We start from the raw sequence: 21,282 nt of genomic DNA, 5'->3' as shown, positions 1-21,282 counted from the left end.
CTGCAAAATAACAGTAAGGTGCAGCTGCCAAGCTTTAGCACCATGGTACATTTGACAGTTGCCAATTATTATGTCATACTTGCATTCAGTAGAATGGGACTAATTTAAAAAAATATTTTTAATTAGTTATTTTCATTTTGAAACTTGAGATTCACTTGTAAACAGGAACTGATTTGGATGAATTTCTTTCTTTCCCCCTCTGAAATCAGTTGGTATTTAGCCTAAGTTTAAAAAAAACTTCTGTACGCCCAATTGAGGACTAACATCAACAACAGTTTGTATCAATATAGTACCTCTAACATAAATTGTCCCAATGCACTACAAAGAATTAGAAAACAAAATATGACACAGCCAAATAGGACGTTAGGCCAGGTGACCAAAATCTTGGTCAGAGAGATAGGTTTTAAGCAAGGTCTTAAAAGAGGAAAGCAAGGTAGAGAGGTTGAGCGTGGGGTGGTATTCCAGAGCTCGGGACTGAAGGTACAGTGACCTACAAAGAGCAATTAAAATGTAGGTCAACGACACAGAGACAAAGACATGAGCAACAGAGCTTTGGTGACATAGTGCTCATGGAGGTTAGAACATAGACCAGCCAGGAGCAAGAGTTGGAATATTAGTTAGAATGAGGGTTTCAACAGCAGATAAACCAACGTAGAGGGAAGTCCAGCAAAGATAGAGGTCGAAATGGGTGGCCTTGAGGTGGGATAAACATGGTAGGAGGCTCACTGCAAGGTCAATTGCGGCACCGAGGTTGCAAAGGTTCTGGCTTAATTTCAAGACTGATGCCACGGAGAAGGATGCAGTCAGTAGCAAGGGAATGGAGTTTGGAGTGGGGACTAAAGACCAGACCTTTCAATATTCCTAATATTAGTTGGAGGAAATTTCTGGTCATGCAGTACTAGATGGCAGATAAGTGGTCTGATAATTTAGCAGCTGTGGAATATAGTCAGAGTAGTTTAATTGTTTAACTCAAAAGAGTTGGAAGAGTCAACAGAGGTAGTGGTGTCATCAGCGTACATATAAAAACTAACACTTATGCATTCAGAAGATGCTGACTTATGTCGATGCGAAATAGAAAGGGATCAAGGACAGACTCTGGGGGACTCCAGAGATAATGGTGCAGGAACAGGAAGAGAAAGCATTGCCAGTGATTCTTTGGTGATTAGACAGATAAGAATGGAACTGGGTGAGAACAATCCTATTCAGCCGGAAAACAACAGAATATCCTTAGAGGTGGTATGGTCAACCATGTCAAAGGCTGTGGACAGGTCGACAAGGACGAGGACAAAAAGTTTATCTTTGTCACAGTGACAAAAGATATAATTTGTGACTTTCATAAGAGCTGTTCCAACAGGGGTGGAAATCCAATGCAGGATAAAAGCAGATTCTAGTGTTCACATATTTCTAAGCTTTTATTTACGGAGGCACATCCCAAACATACATCTCCAAACCCAACTGCCATAGTTTCAGTCTGTTCCTACATACAGACACACAAGTGAATCACCAGCACCTGAATTCAATTAAACACAATTAAATTACAATTATCACAAATTACCTTAAAAGTACCTCAACTGATCTCAGCCTCATTTACTCCATACTCAACATCTATTTTTCAGTCAGTTTCATAATTTGACATGACTGTCAAAGACAAGGTCACACTATCTGAATATACATTAATCACAGTTACTAATGGTTGGGTGAGATGAGCAGGGAGGATTGGAAGATTGCAATGGAAGTGTCAATCAACCTCTCGACAAAGATCATCGGTTCAAATGAATTACTGATTTCAGAAACTAAATAAAAAGGGGACATGAGTGGAAAGTTAAAATGAAAAGTTATAAATATTCAAATATATTTCACGAAAAACTATTTTTAAAAATATGAAAAGCAGCACTTATTTCAAGATAAGTCTGAAATCCATGCTGGTTAGGTGCATTGGCCATGCTAAATTCTCCCTCAGTGAACCCAAACAGGCGCCAGAGTGTGGTGTAACCAGGGGATTTTCACAGCAACTTAATTGCAAAGTTAAAGTCAACCTACTTGTGACTAACAAAAAAAAAGTAAAAGAATCAATAAAGGTCTGAGATAATTTGTATTCTAGAAGTACTGGAGCACACAATAGCTGCTTCACTTAATTTGGATTCTGGCAGGCAGGAGCTGTCTCCCTGCATTTATGATGTTAAAACCCTTTACATCTGTGGCAGGTTTTACTAGCTGGGTTCACAAGATTGACAAAGAACTACAGTAAATTATTTAATCGCACAAACATCAGCTTTCCCAGATGCTGAGCTCCCAGAATTCAAGATATAAAATTAGCTTATAAACAAAGATTAAAAACCACAATCAAGTCACAGGGTGACTTGCAGAAGCATGTTAGTGTCAGATTTTGCGTTACTAATACACATTGCATTGCAATAATTATTAGTAAGGCAAACAATCAAGATTCCCCTTAAAAAACTTGTTAAACTTCCATTTGTCAGAAAGCATTCCTCAAAGTCATATTGTACTCAAAACATTAACTTTTGTTTTCCTCTCCATAGATGCTTGACTAGCTAGGCCTCCAGTATTTTGTTTCAAACCCAAAGTCATCTTGTTGACTGCATGCAAGACTTGAAGGGGAAAAAAAGACTTTTCATTTTGCAATGTAATTCAAGCCTTGAGAGGAGTGAAATAAATCAAGCAATACTACTGCTAGGTGCATCATGCTATTATCAACATATCTTCCTGGAAACAGTTCTTCCAAGAAATGAAACTGAGCCAGCCTCCTCACAGTCTGCAACTGGATAGATTAGAATGAAGTGACCCAGAACATCAAACAGTGTCAACTGACACACTGCTTCAAGTTGCTTAACCACTCAATTTGAAGGGTAAATTCTTAATTCAACACTACATTTACTGAAACTATCCTTCATATATTTTAAAATATATATAAAGCCAGTTGGCGCTATTCATTAAATGTATTATCAGGTGTACATACTTAGAAAAAAATTATTTTTCATACATTCGGAATTCTGAAAATATTTCATACAGTTAACTAGAAGCAGCTTAATTAAATGATGCACAATTCTTTCCTTCTCCAGGTGGTGACTGCACAATGTGCTGAGAGTCTGATAAAACGTGCAAGTTTAGCAAAAAAAACAAACAGTTACACAACTCCCAAGCAACTTCTATGTACTTCCCTTAATCCAGTAAACTTTATTCACTGTTCATTCTGTGCTCTCTAGGAATTGGGAGACCATGCAGATTAGGCGATCACTTTTCTGTAATACTATTATATCTACAAATTTGACCCCAAGCACTCCTTGGTACCCCCTTTCAATTACTCTCTCATCTCCATCTTTTCCCTTCTGCATTGTTAAAACAAAGCTGATGAGTACTGTATCTTTCTTTTGAGCATTTCTGAGCTTTCTTCTCAGCTGTACCCTCAGCTTCCTTTATAGTAAGGATTATTAATGATCAGGATTGAAACTTTTTATATAGGGGAAGAAAATGGATTCACTTCTCTGGTGTTGATCCCTTGCCCCCATTGACACAGTGCTCTGGCAAAGGGGGAGGGGGGTGTAACCTATGTCTTTCAGTTTTTGGGACAAACAATTCCATGATTCTTCCAACATAGTTTGAATAAAATTTGTTATCTCTTGCAATAGCAGTTGCTCATGTTCTAAATTTCCCCTCCAGCATTTTGTATTTGCCTCTCAACTATTTTGTTCTTATGTCCTTTGATTTTCGCTTTTGTCTCAGTGCTACGAAGCTGTTTGTCAGTCATTCAACCTATTAACTCCTCCTCTGCAATTAGATTATCTGCCGTTTTGCTCCTTTACTAAAATGCTTGCTTATATTTAGTTTAACTTCCTACACATACCATAGAATCATTAGATGCCTTGCAGAAAGAGGCCATTCGGTTCATCCAGTCTATACCGACTGCCCAAAAGAGCATTTTACCCAGGCACCCCCCCTCCCCCTCCCCACCCCCACCTTTTGAATACTTCAAAGACATTTCTGCTGTTTAGAAAACTTAAATGTTGCTCAGTTTAAACCAAAAGCTGTGCAAACAATAGCACTGGGTGGTTCCAGTTTTTCTTTTGTCTGCTTTATAACTAAAGGCAACAATGCTGGGTTCATGTGTCATGCAATTTATCTCCCGCTTGTTAAAACTTACTGTGGCAACCTGTCCTTCACCAGTCTACAATAAAATTTGTATCTGTCTGTTTTGATTGGTCTGGTTAAGGGACTTGGGTTTATTTGCTGGGTGGTGCTTGGCGCACAGAGTGATATGGAGTGGATGGCAGGGCTGGAATGCATGACGCACATGTGGCTGCCAATGGTTGGAGGACAGCAAAAACAGAAGGCAAGGGGAGCTCAGCAACAAGTTACCCTGGCCAGCAAAATGGTTTTCCTGTGAGAGATAAGATAGGGTTGGCAAGAGAGTGAGATGGGGATGGCATGGGAAGGAGGGTGAGCTGATGGAATTGATGAAGTGTGCCAAAATATCAAGGACAATTATTTCATACAAATTATTCAAAAGCTATACTTTGTGCTAAAAGCAAAGGTTCACTAAATTGCAATGAAAAGGTTTCAGAAAGGCTGCCAAGTGAATTAAAAGCATACGTCAGCATTGACTATCCACAAAAATGATAATAGACTATACCCTTCAGAGTTTCTACATAGTTTAATTCCAATGGGCATACCAACACTCGCACCGACTCAAGAAAGGTACAGTTATAATGTTGCTATGAAACTTGAATCCTAAACAAGGACTTTGTCATAGAACAAGATTGGTAGTTAGGAAGTGGTTTTCTTCGATAATAGATACTAAAATTAAAACAAGCAAATTTCAGAGAACTAGAATGCTTATTCCTCAAATGATATTGAGTCCATCAGATGTCAGCCTCCCTTTTCAACTCAGGAGAAAAACAGTTCCCAATTAATCTATATTTCTGACTATAAACAAGTCAAGGCCACATTCTAAATAAAATCTGTATTTATGTTCCCAGAGCCATCTTTATACATGGACAGCTATATGTAGCTTTTCCCAGACTGAGAAGTTTTGATTCTATTAAAGTCGCTGATGAAAGAATAACTAGAAATCCTGCAATTAGAGAAGCATTGCTACAATGAAAACACGAACTTGACTGCAAACTTTGTGGATCTCTGCTGGTCCAGAAAGAAAAATACAGCTTCAGCTAAAATATGCAAGAAGTTCACAGTGGGTTGATGTGAGAGCACTCCACTTCACCACAAACAGTGCCAGTAACAAACATGGTGCAGACTTGATGGGACAAATAGGTGGTTCTCACTGTACTGGACATTTATTTAGTTTTGATTTAGTGCAGGCTTGTCCAAGCTTCTGACTTGACGGGGCCACATTTACATTTTTTTCATTACTCAAGGGGCTGATAAACAAATTTCAGACAGATACCATTTGGTTCAACAATAGCAGAATGTCAGAAAAAAGGTTGAGGTATTAAGAGAATTTAAAAAATGCTGAGCAAAAGTGAAGCAATGTCATAGTATTAATTTGATAAGGTAAAAAGACTAATCAATAAAATGAGCAGTTGAGAAGATTGACTGCGTGCGTTTTCAGACTCACTTGGTTTCAAGGCTGGATCTGACCCACAGGCTGTAGGATGGATGAGCCTCATTAAGTGGCTGTTCTTTAAATCCAGTCACAGTGTGCAAGCAATTTTAAGACTTGCTACAGTCAATGTCCCTATATCAAGCCAATTCTGTTACAATGCTCAAGTTTTACCAGTTAAAGGCTGGAGCGAGAAATAATTGAAACTGGAATAATATCACACAATTGAGTTTATATATGACCGTTTTTTAACGTTAGTCAGGTATTCAAAGTCATGGAAGTCAAGTATTGTTCCGAAAACAAGTCAAGAGTTGACTGAAGTCTCTTTGAAATAAATCAATTTTATCTCTTGAAAGTGTGAAAATCTGTTTGAAATTTCGAAGAAGCAATTTAATTACAGTATCCCACAATGATAAGAAATGGGGAAAGAAACATACTGTTTAAAGGTTCTATATTATAAACGTCATATGTAAAAAAAGACTTCCATTCATATAGTGCTTTTCATGACCAAACATCTCAAAGCATTTTACAGTCAATGAAGAACTTTTGAAGCTTTTAAAAATTATTTCACAAGGTGTGGGCAATTTTTATTGTCTACTCCGAATTTCCCTCAGGAAGGTGGTGGTGAGCTGCTTTCTCAAACTGCTGCAGTCCACGTGGTGCAGGTACGCCCACAGTGTGGGAGTTCCAGGACTTTAACCCAGTGACAGTGAGGGAACAGTAACATAATTCCAATTCAGGATGGTGTGGCTTGGAGGGGAACTTGGCAGGTGGTGGTGTTCATATATTCGCTGTCCCTTTCCTTCTGATGGCAGAGGTCACAGTTCAGAAGGTGCGGTCGAAGGAGGCTTGGTGAGTTGCTGCAGGACATCTTGTGGATGATACACATGGCTGCCATTGTGTGTTGATGGTGGAGGGAGTGAATGCTTATGGCAGTGGATGGGATCCCAACCAAGTGGGCTGCTTTGTCCTGGATAACGCCAAGCCACTGGAGCATTGTCGGAGCTGCACTCATCTCAGCGAGTGGAAGGTATTCCATCACACTCCTTACCTTGCAAACAACAGACAGGCTTTGGGGAGTCAGGAGATGGGTTACACTCCACAGAATTCCCAAAGCTCTGACCTGCTCTTGTAGCCACAATATGTATATGGCTAGTCCAATTCAGTTTCTGGTCAATAGTAACCCCCATGATGTTGACAGTTTGAGGATTTAGCAATAGTAATGCCACTGAATGTCAAGGGGACATGATTAGATTCTCTCTTGTTGGAGACAGTCATTGCCTGGCACTTGTGTGACACAAGTGTTCCTTGCTATTTGTCAGCCCTAGTCTGAACATTACCCAGGTCTTGCTGAATATGGGCATGGACTGCTTCAGTATCTGAGGCATCACAAATGGTGCGGAACATTGTGCAATCATCACTGAATAATCCCATTTCTGACCTTATGATGAAGGGAAGATCATTGATGAAAAACTGAAGATGGTTGGGCCTAGGACATTGCTGCCAGGAATTCCTTGGTAGTCATTGTTTTAATTTAGGAAGTGCAGCATCCAATTTACACAGAGTAAACTCCCATAAATTGCAATGTGATAATGACCAGATAATACATTCTAGTGATATTTATTGAGATAAATATTGGTCAGGATACCTGCAATAACTCCCTGTTCTTCTTTGAAATAATGCCATGGGATCCTTTGCACCCTACCAAGTGGGTAGATGGGGCCTTGGTTTAATGTGTCATCTGACAGTGCAGTGTTCCCTCGGGTGAAATTAGCTTCACCGTTAGCATTGAGATTTTTGAAAATAATTTGCTCTACACAAGTCAGATATTATAAATACACACATGATAAGTTTTGATTTGCTGATTCATTTTATTACTGAAGTTTGCTTAATGGTCGTTCCACTCATTTCAAACCATCAGCTTACTACACTTATTCAGCTATGTTGAGACCATCGATTCAGCTGCCTCTGCTACTTCCTTCCTTTCATCCTTGCTCACCAAGGCGAGAATCCCTCAAGTAGCCCCCCCTACTCACCCCCCCATTAGACCTGAAATTGTATCTTTCTCCAGATTTTTTCCCAATTTGCCTCAAGCCTTCTCTGAGCTAATCCTGTCCCCAAGACCCACATCCTCCTTTCCCAACCCCATTACCATTAAACTGCTGACTACCCAACTTCCTTTCATGGCCTCCATATAAAGTGACAACGTAAATGGTTTCCTTTTTGGCACTGCTACCTGCCTTTCAAATCTTCCATCATCAACCACCACATCCACCCCCCTCAGAAAAAAAAACACATGTCCTTGAAAACTATTGCCCTGTCTCCCGCTCCTCTCCAAAGTTCTGAGCATATTGTTGCCTCCCAAATCAGTGTCCACCTTTCCGTCGATTTCAAGTTGCTACACTTTCCACAGCACTGAATCAACTCTAGCCAAAGTCATTAATGCCATCGTATGTGACTGTGGCTATGGTGCATTATCCCTTCTTATGCTCTCTACAGCTTTCCTTTGACAAGGATCACAACAGCATTCTTCACCGGTATCTCTTATCCTTCATCGAGCCCAGTGGAACTGCTTTCACTCTTGCCTTTCCAGTCAGACATACAGGATCTTCTCCAATGGCTTCTCTTCCCATTGTCACATTATCTTTGCAGTACCCAAAAAAATCCATCCTTGGTTCCATTCTATTTTGCATCTGCAGACTGCATATCATTTGAAAAAATTATCTATGCAAACTGACTCAATTACTCCTTGTTGTATACCCAGTTCCACATTCTAACCAGATACCAAGTCATCAGACTGCTTCTTCCAACATCGAGCTCTGGATGAGCTGCAATTTTCTTGAATTAAACATTGGGAAGACCAAAGCCATTATCTCAACTCCCATCACAACTCTACACTATTGCTTTTTACCCTCCCTAGCTACTGCCTCGGGCTGCAATAGAATACTTGTATCCCCTGCGCCCTATATAACTGAGCTAAGCTACAGACATCGCTAATACAGTCTAGCTCCACATCAATTTGCTCCTACAACGCTCATCAATGCAAGGGTCTCTGCCAGACTCAACTATTCCAATGATCTCCTGACCAGTCTCCCATCTTCCATTCTCCATAAACCTCAGCTCATCCAAAACCTTGTTTGCCTGTATACTTAATTAAGATCATTCACCCATTCCTGTGGTCACTGACTTACTTTGGCTCTCAGTCCACCAATGCCTTAATATTAAAATTGTCATTTTCATGCTAAAAACAGTCCACAGCTTTGCCTTACCCCTATTGCTGCGATCAATTCCAGCCCTGCAACCCTCCAAGACCTCTGGCCTCTTGTACATTCCTCACACCATCCAGTCATTGATGGCTTTTTCATCTGTTGTTTAGGTCTTCAGTTCTGAAACCCTGTTCACCTCTTAACTGGCTTCTTCCTTTAAACTCCATTGCTAACCAAGCTTCGAGTCATCCATCCTAACATCTCCTTTGGTTTTGGGTTAATTCCGTGAAATTCCTTGGCGCATTTTCAATGTTTAAGGTTGGAAATGTGAGTTATTGCTATAAAACAAGCCTGAAAGTGTGAATGCTTTACATACTTAGACTTAGGCATAGGGTAACTCCAGTATGATGAGGTTTTCTGGACACTTACTGAAAGTTTATCTAGGTCTCAAAGACATTCTCTCAGAATGGCAAGATGGAATCTATCCATGAAAGTAATCAAAGGTAAGAGATTCAAAATAACAAAGCAAGAAGTGCAAAAGACCATATAAAACAATTCAATTTTCAAAGTATGCATGAAAAGATTGACAACTATCATTGGGATAGGGGATTTTCACAGTAACTTCATTGAAGTGTTAATGTAAGTCAACTTGTGACTAATAAATAAACTTTAACTATCGGGACTATTTAGTCAATTTGGTTCAGCTGAAAGCCCTTTTGCCCAAATTAGAATCGAGTTAAAAGACCTGAACACAAAATCTGGGTCAACAACTCTGCAGTACTGGGAGTTTGCTGCATTGTTAGAGAGGCTGCCTTTCAGATGAAGTGTTAATCCGAGGCTCCATCTGAAATGGTGCCAGGTCATCTTTTAAAAGGAGAAGCAGGGAGTTTGCAGTGTGTCCTGGTCAACATTCCTCCCTAAATCAACATCACCAAAAACATGTTCGACGATCATTCATCAATTTGCTACTTGGAAAAGTAAATCAATTGGGTATAAAGTATTTTAGAATGTCCTGACAATGTCTTAATGCACCACATAAATATAACTTTTTTCCACCAAAAATAGTGTCAAAAGAATAAATTAGCTTAAACAGAGCTTGTTGACAATATCAAAAACTATTCAAGTTGCTCAGCACTACTAATACACAAGTGCACAGTTGGAACTGCTAATGTTTGGGTTCTCAGTACTTACTGCTTAACTGGCTTCCACTTTGGTCTGTTATTGCTTGATAATCCTTTTTTGCAGATTTTTCAGTTTTCAGACAGTGATACTCAAAAGATTAAAAACATACACAGGATGCAGCCTTTCACCACCTGTACTTTCTGTAAACGTCATCACATTTTGAATCTTTCTACCGTGTCTACATTTTAACAGGTATAACTGTCACACACAGTATATCTTTCTGGTATTGACACAATTTTATTTCTAAAAAGGATATAAAAATCATTTTCTACTACCTTCCCTATGCCAGGAATTAAGCAAGGATCAGTTGGCCAACATTGATACAATTGAGGAAATTAATTCATTATCTGATCATTTACTGCAATACCAAGGCTATTTACGAACTTAAATTCCAGAAGAAATATGATTCTGCTGCTAAAAACGAAAAGTACAAGGGTGAAGCACAATCTGTTACTGTTTCTAACATGATACATTTCCCAAGAAAATCAATAAGAGATTATGATGGGAAATGTCCGGTACGAAGTGTAAAGTATTCACGGTTTGGAGTTGCGACAACAAAGAATCTGGAATGGCGTGTCAGTATTCTCCAACAAGTTACAAAATGGAAGACAGAATGTTTGCAAGGAAAGAAAATATAAAAAAGGTCCCCTTCAACAGATACGCACGAGCTTGTGTGTGTTAATCTACACAGCTTGCCAAACAAATATAATTTCTGCAGCGCTCCCGCAAAATAGCAATTGAGTAAAGACTTGTTTCCAGGAGTGCAAAGGGTATGCATCAATTCAAGGCTTCCTCAACAAAACACTTCAAGGAAATAGCAGGAAGAAGCATTATTGTCTCATCATGGAAAAATTCAGTGGTACGGCTTGCCCATATACTAGTCTTCAATAGTACAGGCAGCTGAGGGCCTGCCGTGATCTTTTTCAAACCATGCACACACACAACAGCATGATCTCCATATCACAGTATTGCAATCATGTGTTGCACTTTAGTCATGCAGTCAATATCATAGTCTAATGACGCTGCATAAAGCACTTTGGCACAGGTTTGTTTCACAAGAAAAAAAGTCAACTTGGGAATAGAAAATCAGCGTACAATAATTCTTGTGCCTCTTTTCATAGCTACTCTAGGTGCAGCACTGGCAGAGACTTAGGAACATATTGACTGCCCACCCATTTTAATCAAGGAATTTTTTATCCTACTGCCCCCAAAGACATCAACTCAAAGCAGAATAGAGCTCCACAGAAGCAAGGAACACTGCCAGTATCTTAATGCGTTTATTATTCTTCTATCAACCTTGACATGTGGTATCAGTAAGCTATTGATGAGAAGGACATCACAAGTGAGACATATTACAAGACCCACCTACATTCTCATTAGCTAATACTGTACGGACATTTGGAGCAGAAGCATTGGATGACTTTCCCCCATTGCTAGCCCAATGGTACAGAGCTCAATTAGTGCTGATATCAGTTATCTAAATATAGATTAAAAAAAAAATCACACAGCATAGAGCCTTCCAGGGTCTGGAGAACGAGAACAATTCTGATGAGGGGAGACAACTCTCATGATATACCAACAGGTGAAAAGTTTATATTATAAGAAACCTTGAGGTTCCTTGATAAATTTTTAAAAAATGCTTATTTCAAGATTGTGATATTCCAAAACAAAATCTTTGAGGCGAGAACCACTGTCATAAACGCATGGCAATTCTTAGATTACAGAACTGAATTTCTCTCTCGTCCCAATGAGACACGATTCCGTCATCAGAGCACAATTCTAGAGGTGGGTGGAATAATTTATCAAGTGGCCTTGTTCACACAAAAGCCTTGACAGTGAGTGCTGGCATGCAAGCTGAACAAGATGTTGTCTCCACCAAGGATCAACAAAAGTACATTAAATCAACATATAAAGCATTATATCCAGGATATCATAGGATGTTTTTGCAAAGTTAGGAAGAAAACCAATTGTTCCACAAGATTGGAAGCTGAAGTCAAAACATTTTGAGCGGGAAACATTGTTTTTGACAGGGAAAGGAAGGAGGAGGGGTATCATTACTGATCAAGGAGAACATTACAATGCTACAGTGAGATAGAAAGACATGATGTCCAAGAGGGGCCAAGCACAGAATCTACATGGTTAGAGGGAAGGAACAGTTGAGGTTCCATTACATTATTCAGGCAATCCATAGACTACCAGCTTGTGGGAAAGATCTCAAAGAACAAATCTTCAATGAAATTGAGAGAGATGCAACAGAAGTTTAATAGGATGATTTAATTGTCACAATATAGACCAGGATAGTGATAATGTAAAGGGCAGAGAAGGAAGAAGAGTTTCTAGAGCAGTGATAGGCAACCTAGGCTAATGATTGGGTCGCAAGAGAAGTCCTCCTCCACCTCAGTGGGCCGCGGGATTGAAATCGGGCTCATTCACTAAGCATGACCCCATGAATAAGATTAAATACATTTAATACACGTCAAAAATTTCTTAATGAGCTCTCAAAAATGCTTAATCATTTATATATGAATAGAACTATCAACTTCAAATGGTAAAAACAAAAGAAAGGTTTATGCTGGCCGCTGGGGGAGTGCACAACTCTTGCGCTCAATGTGTGCAATCAGTACACACCTCACTTCACTTGCCCTTGCTTTACATGTGTATCACTTCAGTCATACCATTAGGAAAAACAACTATTTAAAAGGGAAATCAGCAGAATGTAGCAACCCTGCTCGTGCGCAACAGACAACACAATGTCTCGTGGGCCACACTCAGAACCCAGATGGGCCACAGGTTGTCCTGCACCGTTCTGGAGTATCTTCAGAAGAATTTTCAACATGCTTCCAGTCCAACAAGTAAGCAGACATTTTTGGATCTGGTTCAGGAAAATGAGGCAGGTCAAGTGGATCAAATGTCAGTCACGAAACATTTAGGGGATAGTGCTATGGAAAAAGAAAATATCCAAAGTAAAATAATTAATTGGGTAAGGGCGAACATCAAATGATTCTGACTCAAGTAAAACGAAATCAAAGATTGGAGGGCAAGCTGTGTGGAACAATGGGCTGCCTTCAAAGGGGAGATTGTGCCCAAACCAAACTATCAAGGTATAGTTCACCTGGGGGAGAGATAGAGTAAACAAATCCAGACCTCACTGATTATGAAAAAGATTGGATGTAAAAAATGTTCATATGATAGATGCTAGGTGAACAATACAATTGAGAACCAGATTGAACATAGAAGGTTCAGAGGGGAAATGAAGAAACAATTAGGAGAAGCAAAGAGACAGAATGAGATGAGACTGGCAGCTAACATTAAAGGGAATCCAAAAGTCTTCCATAGGCATACAAATAGTAAAAAAACATGGTAATAGGAGGAATGGAATTAGAGAGCTAAGAGGGGATTTACACATGGAGGCAGGAGGCATGACTGTGGCATTGCTTGTGCTTTGTGTCTGTCTTTACAAGAGATGCTGTTGCCATGCTCTAGTGCAAGGAAGTAGTTGAGACACAGCATGGGCTAGAAATTGATAAAGAAGCTATATTTGAGGCTGGATGATAAGACACCAGGACTGGATGAACTGCACCCTAGGGAACTAAGAGTGGAAATTGTGGAGACCCTTGTCATAGTCTTCCAGACCTGCTTCCGGAATGGTACAAGAGGACTGGAAAATTGCAAATATTACACCTTTGCTCAAAAAAAAGGTGCGAGGAGAAGCACAGTAACTAGAAGCAGTCAGTTTAACCTTGTTGGTGGAGAAGTTTTTAGAAGCAATAACGTGGTCTATTTAAGGAAAGTCTGTACCGATTTAAGGGAAAAATATAGTGTTTAATTAACTTGATTTGAGTCTTTTGATGAGGCAGTAGAAAGGGATAGAGTGTAATGGGGTTCATGTGTCCACTAGACTTCCAAAAATTATTTGATAAAATATCATAATGAACTTATCAACAAAAGTTGGCAACTATGGAGGAGACAATAGCAGCAAGGATTCAAAATTGGCCAAGTAGTGGTGAACAGTTGCTTGCAGGAAGCTAAATAGTGGGGTTCTTCAAGTATTCTGAATTATTCAGATGTTAGAGGGAGGTTTTTCACGCAGAGGGTTGTGGGGGCCTGGAATGCACTGCCAAGTAAGGTGGTGGAGGCAGGCACACGAGAGTTGTTTAAGGCTTACCTAGATAGGCACATGAGCAGACTAGAGATGGAGGGATACAAAAGATTGTTCTAAATAAGGGTCAAGAGCCTCAGGACATTCCTGAGAATCAATAGATTCCTATGGACCGTCCAACATATTTTATGGCTCATCTGTCTTACGTTTGAGCTTCTGGGGATTCCGTGAATGTCTGTATAAGTTGTGTATGTTGATTGATACCTTTTTTTTACATTCCACAGGTGATTCAGTCTGCCTTGTTGCCCAACAAGGGGCATAAATGCAGTGGGTCGCGCGAGGGCTGCTCTTAGATGTTGCTTCGAGAGCTGCCTAGTGCTTCATGTTGTTAGTGTACGCTTAAACTGGACCATCTGACGGGCAACATGACAACTCAGTGATTATCACTGTTTGCTGTGCAGATACATGGATTTGGGCCAGTGTCTGTGGGAGTTTGCACATTCTCCCCGTGCTTGCGTGGGTTTTCTCCGGGGGCACTGGTTTCCTCCCACACCCCAAAAACGTGCTCGTAGGCTGATTGGTGTTAACAAATTGTCCCTAAATTAGGCATCCCTCAATCTGGTTATAATTCCTTTATTGTGGAGTCCAATAGACGTAGACAAAGGTTATAGGTAGAAGAGGGCACTCACAATGTTAAACTGGCAGCGCGGGCTTGTTGGGCCAAAGGGCCTGTTTCCTGAGCTTTGTTGTTCTTATTAATCCTAGTTGCTTGATACATATTAATGACTTGGGTGAAGAGGGCACAATTTTGAAATTTGAAGATAACACAGGAAATATTGTGAGGACGATAGTGATAAACTTCAAGAGGACGTACGCTAGTGGAATTGGTGAACAAGTGGTGGATGAAATTTAACATGGGGAAGAATAAAGTGATCTAAGAACATAAGAAATAGGAGCAGGAGTAGGCCATCTAGCCCCTCGAGCCTGCCCCGCCATTCAATAAGATCACGGCTGATCTGTCGTGGCTCAATTCCACATTCCCACCCTCTCCCCATAACCCTTAATCCCCTTGCCTATCAAAAACCTATCAACCCGCGTCTTAAATATATTTAGCGAGGCAGCCTCCACCACTTCAACGGGCAGAGAATTCCAGAGATTCACCACCCTTTGAGTGAAGAAGTTCCTCCTCAACTCCGTTCTAAACCGCCCCCCTTTATCTTGAGGCTGTGCCCTCTAGTCCTACTGTCCTTTGAGTGGGAAGAGCCTCTCCACCTCTATCCTATCCATCCCATTCATCATCTTATATGTCTCAATGAGATCTCCCCTCATTCTTCTAAACTCTAACGAGTACAAGCCTAGTTTATTCAGCCTCCCCTCATAGCTCAACCCCCTCAACTCCGGTATCAGCCTAGTAAACCTCCTCTGCACTCCCTCCAAGGCCAAAATATCCTTGTGTAAGTGCGGCGACCAAAACTGCACACAGTACTCCAGCTGCGGCCTTACCAGTGCCCTATACAGCTGCAGCAAGATCTCCCTACTTTTATATTCAATCCCCCTCCCTATGAAGGCCAGCATCCCATTTGCCTTCCTGACCACCTGCTGCACCTGCAAGCTGGGTTTTTGCGACTCATGCACAAGGACCCCGAGGTCCCTCTGCACCGTCGCATGCTGCAGTTTTTCGCCACGTAAGTAATAGTCCTTCCTACCATTATTCCTACCAAAGTGGACAACCTCACATTTGCCAACATTAAATTCCATTTGCCAGTTCCTGGCCCATTCGCCCAGCCTATCTAGATCCTTCTGCAGACTCTCCACACCCTCTGCGCAATTTGCCGTTCCACCAATCTTGGTGTCATCAGCAAATTTTGACACCCTACACTCGGTTCCCTCCTCCAGATCATCTATATAAATGGTAAATAGCTGAGGCCCAAGCACCGACCCCTGGGGCACTCCACTAGTCACCGCCAATCCGAATAGCACCCACTGACCCCCCACTCTCTGCCTCCTATTTGACAGCCAATCCCCTATCCACGCTAACACCCTACCCCCAACTCCATGCCCTTCTGTAATAACCTCTTGTGAGGCACCTTATCAAACGCCTTCTGAAAATCAAGAAACACCACATCCACTGGCTCTCCTCTATCCACTGCCCTAGACACATCCTCATAGAACTCCAATAAATTCATCAGATACGACTTCCCCTTAACGAAACCGTGCTGCGTCTGCTCTATCAAACAATTCTCCTCAAGATGCCTCGCTATTTTCTCCTTGATCACGGATTCTAACATTTTACCTACAACAGACGTTAAACTAACCGGCCTATAATTCCCTGCTGTTTGCCTGCCACCCTTCTTAAACAACGGCGTAACATTAGCCGCTTTCCAATCTTCCGGCACTTCCCTGGAATCCAGCGACGTTTGGATCTAATGTGGTAAGAACAACCAAACCTCCTTCAACAGCCCCTTCCAGATCTGCAATTTCTACTAGCTAAAAAGATAAGGACAGCAGATGCATGGGAACACCATCACCTGCAAGTTGCTTTTTAAGCCACACATCAACCTGACCTGGTATATTGTTGGTCCATCACTATCACTGAGTCAAATTCCTGGAACTCCCTCCCTCCCCAACAGCACTGTTGATGTACATAAACCATATGGACTGCAGCAGATCAAGAAGATGGCTCACTACCATCTTCTCATGAACAGTTAGGGATGGGCAGTAAATGCTGATGCATACAAATATGTACATACAAATTAAGAGGCGGCCACTTGGCCCCTTGAGCCTGCTCTGCCATTCAATAAGACCATGGTTGATCCAATTGTAACATTCCTGCCTACCCAATAACCTTTTAACCCCCTTGTTAATGAAGAATCTATGAGATGAGATGTGGTACACTTCTGTGGTGATTGCAATTTTCCAGAGTTCTTCCCTTCCTTCCATTTCCTGATTTACAGCTATTTCTGCAATATACTTGTGTCCTCTGCAGTGAAGACCAGTGCAAAATATCTATTTAATGTATCCGCCATAGCCCTGATTTCCATCATCAATTCCTCAGACACACTATTGGACCAACACTCACTTTAATCTTTCCAGTAACGCCCACATCCCATGGAATAAAAATATAATTTTGGTCAGAAGAACGAGGAGAGGCAAAGTAAAGAGTACAATTCTAAAGGGAGTGCAGAAGCAAAGGGACTTGGGGGTGTATGTACACAAATTATTCAAGGAGTTAAAGAGAATAAAGAATGTATGGCATACAGATCATGGGCTTTAGAGTATGAAAATAAGGAAGGTACAATAAACCTGCAAAAAACACTGGTTTGGCCTCAACTGGAATAGTGTGTTCACCAATGATCCTTCAAAGGCATCTCACAAACCCACAGCCACTTTCATCTAGAATGACAAGAGCAGCAGATACATGGGAACACCACTACCTGCAAGTTTCCCCTCCAAGCCACTCACCATTCTGACATCACTGTTCCTTCACAGTTACTAGGTCAAAATCCTGGAATTCCCTCCCCAACAGCATTGTGGATTGACCCACAGCACATGGACTGCAGTGATTCAAGAAGGTAGTTCACCACCACCTTCTCAAGGGTAATTAGGGATGCACGATAATACTGGCCAGTCAGCTACACACGTGTCCCATGCATGAATTAGAAAAAAGTTCTGAGTATCACACTTTTGAAAAGATTTGAAAACATTGGAGAGAGTGCAGAAAGATTCAGGAAAATGGTTCCAGGGATGAGGAATTTCAGTAACGTGGATAGATTGGGGAAGCACAGGTTGTTCTCCTGATTAATTAAGAGGAAATTTGATGGAGGTGTTCAAAATCAAAAGGGGTCAGGACAGAATAGGTACCGAGAAACTGTTCCAACTGGCAGAAGGATTGAGAACCAGAAGACGCTAATTTAAGGTGACTGGCAAAAGAAATAACAGCAACACAAGAGGGGAAAAAAATACTGAGTGGTTAGGATCTGAAATGCACTGCCTCAAAGTCTGATGGAGGCAGATTCAATTGTGGCTTTCAAAAGGGAATTGGATAATTATCAAAGGCAAAAAAATGGAGAGCTACAGAGAGAAGACAGGAGAGTGGGACTAGCTGATTTGTTGTTGCAGGAAGCTGGTGTGGACACACTGGGCTGAATAGTCCTTCTGCGCTGCAACCTGTGGTTCTATGATCAAGATACATTTTTCCTTACCTGAAATGTAACTACGGCCATTGCAGTCTTCTATGTCCATTTTCAAAGTGCTGTGCTGGAAGTAAAAACAAAAGCAAATGTTACATGTCTAAACCTCAGGTCAGTGGTGTTTTAAACTTTTCCTGTTTGAGGGATCACTTGTATTAGTCACAGAAGTGTTAGCTACACTCCCCCAAAAAAGTTACAGAACTAGAATGACCTTGCTGGATCCCTGGTTATTGTACGCTATCCCTATGTTGCTAATCATTCTGCATATAATTCGATTTCTCAGTCTGATCAAATAATCATCATCCACAAGTCCAGCAGTATGATATTTCCCCACCTTACAAGACAACATGGGAAAATAAAAGAACATTCCCAAGTATTCTCTACGAAGTGATTTACTGTGATTCATGGTTAATTGTTGAACAATAGCTATACTAACCCATATTCCTGAGAAAAGTGACACACGTGCTTTGGTTCGTCAGAGGCTTATGCTTATGGAAACTGTGAACACAAGCAAGGTGCTGGAAAAAGCCCAGCCTATAAAAAGAACAAACATACCTCCAGCTAACGCAATTCTTTGCACATACCTGGTATAAGAGTTTACAGCAATTCAAAGCCTTGACACAATGCAAACATTTCATGCAAATACCCAGAACATAGTACTTTAGTTTCCCTAAATGACTAGATAAGTAACCAGTTATCAAAAATATCAAGGTGGTACATAATCTGCCAACCCGTTAGTCTCCCAACAGTACAGACAGCTGAGTCTTACCATGATCTTAAATAAGCTGCACTGTGCACCTGAATTCCAATGAATGGCTATTTGGGATTTAACTTTTTTTAAAAAAACTGATCACACACTGGAACTAAATCCACATTTGTTACACTAAGTACACACAAAAAGTAAATAAAATACTTAAAATTCTATCTTTCAAGCAAATAAAAACGAAAGAAAATGTTATGCTTGGATTCTAAATTTTTTTTTGAAGGGGGGGCTTCCCATTTAATGGAAAGCTTTCAGTTTAGTTTGAATAATTTCACAATGGAAATTCAGGAGCCCCTTGGAATTCTAGGTGGTACTTTATTATCAGGTAAAAACAGCTTTAAGTATACCTTGGTTGCCATAAGCTATTGTATTAATGGTAGATTCACTGTAAACTCAATCCAGAAAAGCAGTGAAAAATAAAGCTGAAATAAATATAGATATTAAATCAATGCAGCGCTCATTTAATGAACCTCAGGTGGGACATTAATAAATGTGCATAAAGTTAAATTGGATTCATAAAACATTATAATCACCTCTAATGGAGAGCAACTCAGTTGTTTAGGAAGGCAGCATAGACTACATTTTTCACCAGTTAGTTATTTAGTGCTTAATCATAGCACCAAGGACCTGGGTTCAATCTGTGGGAAGAAATTGGAGCACCTAGAGGAAACCCACGCAGACACAGGGAGAAAGTGAACATTCCGTGTAGGCATGGGGAAAATGTGAAAATTCCACACAAACAGTCACCCGAGGCAGAATTGAACCAAGGTCCCTGGTGCTATGGGGCAGCAGTGCTAACCACTGCAGCACAAGAACTGGGTTTTGGATTGTCCGACACAGGTCCAGAATCACCATGTTGCTCTCTCCACTTACCACATCGGCTATTTGCTGAGCTGATAACTGTGATTTGGAGATGGGAGAGAAGGAGCTCATGGGACTGGTGTGGCAGTTGGAGCTCAGGAGGCTGGCAGGACTGTTTGAGCTGAAGGTGTCCATTTGGGCGCTTGATACATTCTGTTTGATGCCCTTTATGGTTTTTTAAAACAGTGGTTCAAAAAGTTACAATTTAATTCCACAATTTAAAGACACATTGTCAGTGGTTTCCAGAATAATTGTGACTTTTACCACAAAAGCACTCTCTAGTTTGTTAGAATTTCATAGCATCTTGCCAATATTTAAATTCTAGGATATTTATGCACATTAAACCAGATTGTTGAAACAGTGACATCCTTTTTGATCCCAAGGTGGTGGTGAATTAGAGCTTTCTGCTTGAACCACTATGGTTCGTGCTGATGCTGCTCCCACAATACCGTTATGTAGGGAATGGTCAGATATTGATCTCGTAACTACATAGGAACAGTGATATATGCCCAGTGCAAGTGAATTAGAGGGACACTAGAAGCGATGATTTCGGAAATGTTGTTGGTTTTGTCATTTTGGTGGTCACAGGGGCACTGCCGTTAACCTGGTAACTTGTGGGTAACTGCTCTTACAGGGTTTCAGTCATCTTTGAGTTCAGAATCACCAATCAAGGGAGCTTCTCTGCCCTAGATGACGTCAAGCTTTGAGTGTGTTGTGCCAACTAGTGAGTACATTATTGTGCTGCAGACTTGGGAGCTACATATGATGGAGACTCTTCCAATGGACAAGAGGTGAGCCATTCTTCACAGAATATCTAACCTCAGCTCTATTCAGTGTTAACATGGTTGGCCAGTTAATCATCTGGGCAATGATGACCTGCAAGGTTATGGTGAGATGCTGCACTTGTACACTGTGGGAAATCTAGAACCAGAAGGTACAGTTTAAAAATAAGGGGCCTCCCCTTTAAGACTCGACGTCCAGTAATTTTTCTCTCATATGATTGTTAGTCTTTGGAATTGTCTACCACAGAAACCAGTGGAGGCTGGTCCACTGAACATTTTCAAGACTGTTAGACAGATTCTTGATGAACAAGAGAGTAATGAGAAACAGAGAGAAAAATGAAACTGAGGCCACAATTAGATCAGCCATGATTTCAATTAACAGCAGAGCAGGCACAAGGAGCTGGATGGCCATCTCTCGCTTCCCATTCTTAAATCATTATGTTTGGTATCAGGCTGGCATGGGCTTCCACTATGAAGCTGAACACTATGACGTAATAAGTGAACGTTCCAACCTTGACCTTATGATGGAGAAAAGATCACCGGATCAAATAGCTGAAGATAGCTGAGCTGAGGATGTTTCTTTGAGGAACGGTCATGCAATCATTGGCCTCCAATATCTTGCTT

At 40.8% G+C, this 21,282-nt stretch overlaps 1 protein-coding gene across 2 annotated transcripts in view; it reads right to left on the bottom strand.

Annotated features, from left to right (window-relative positions):
- The window catches only part of ikzf4 (IKAROS family zinc finger 4), a 209,904-nt gene that overhangs the window by 67,768 nt on the left and 120,854 nt on the right, over positions 1–21,282 (bottom strand). For both annotated transcript variants that reach the window (XM_080218119.1, XM_080218120.1), the window contains one exon: positions 18,265–18,319. In XM_080218119.1, coding sequence (XP_080074245.1) covers positions 18,265–18,319 — 55 coding nt within the window. The remainder of the gene's footprint in view (positions 1–18,264; positions 18,320–21,282) is intronic.

Source organism: Carcharhinus amblyrhynchos, chromosome X (genome assembly GCF_965287045.1).
Source record: "Carcharhinus amblyrhynchos chromosome X, sCarAmb.v2.hapA, whole genome shotgun sequence".
Classification (NCBI taxonomy): domain Eukaryota; kingdom Metazoa; phylum Chordata; class Chondrichthyes; order Carcharhiniformes; family Carcharhinidae; genus Carcharhinus; species Carcharhinus amblyrhynchos.
Note: the sequence above shows the minus strand (reverse complement) of the source record. Positions and strands in the feature narration are given on the sequence as shown.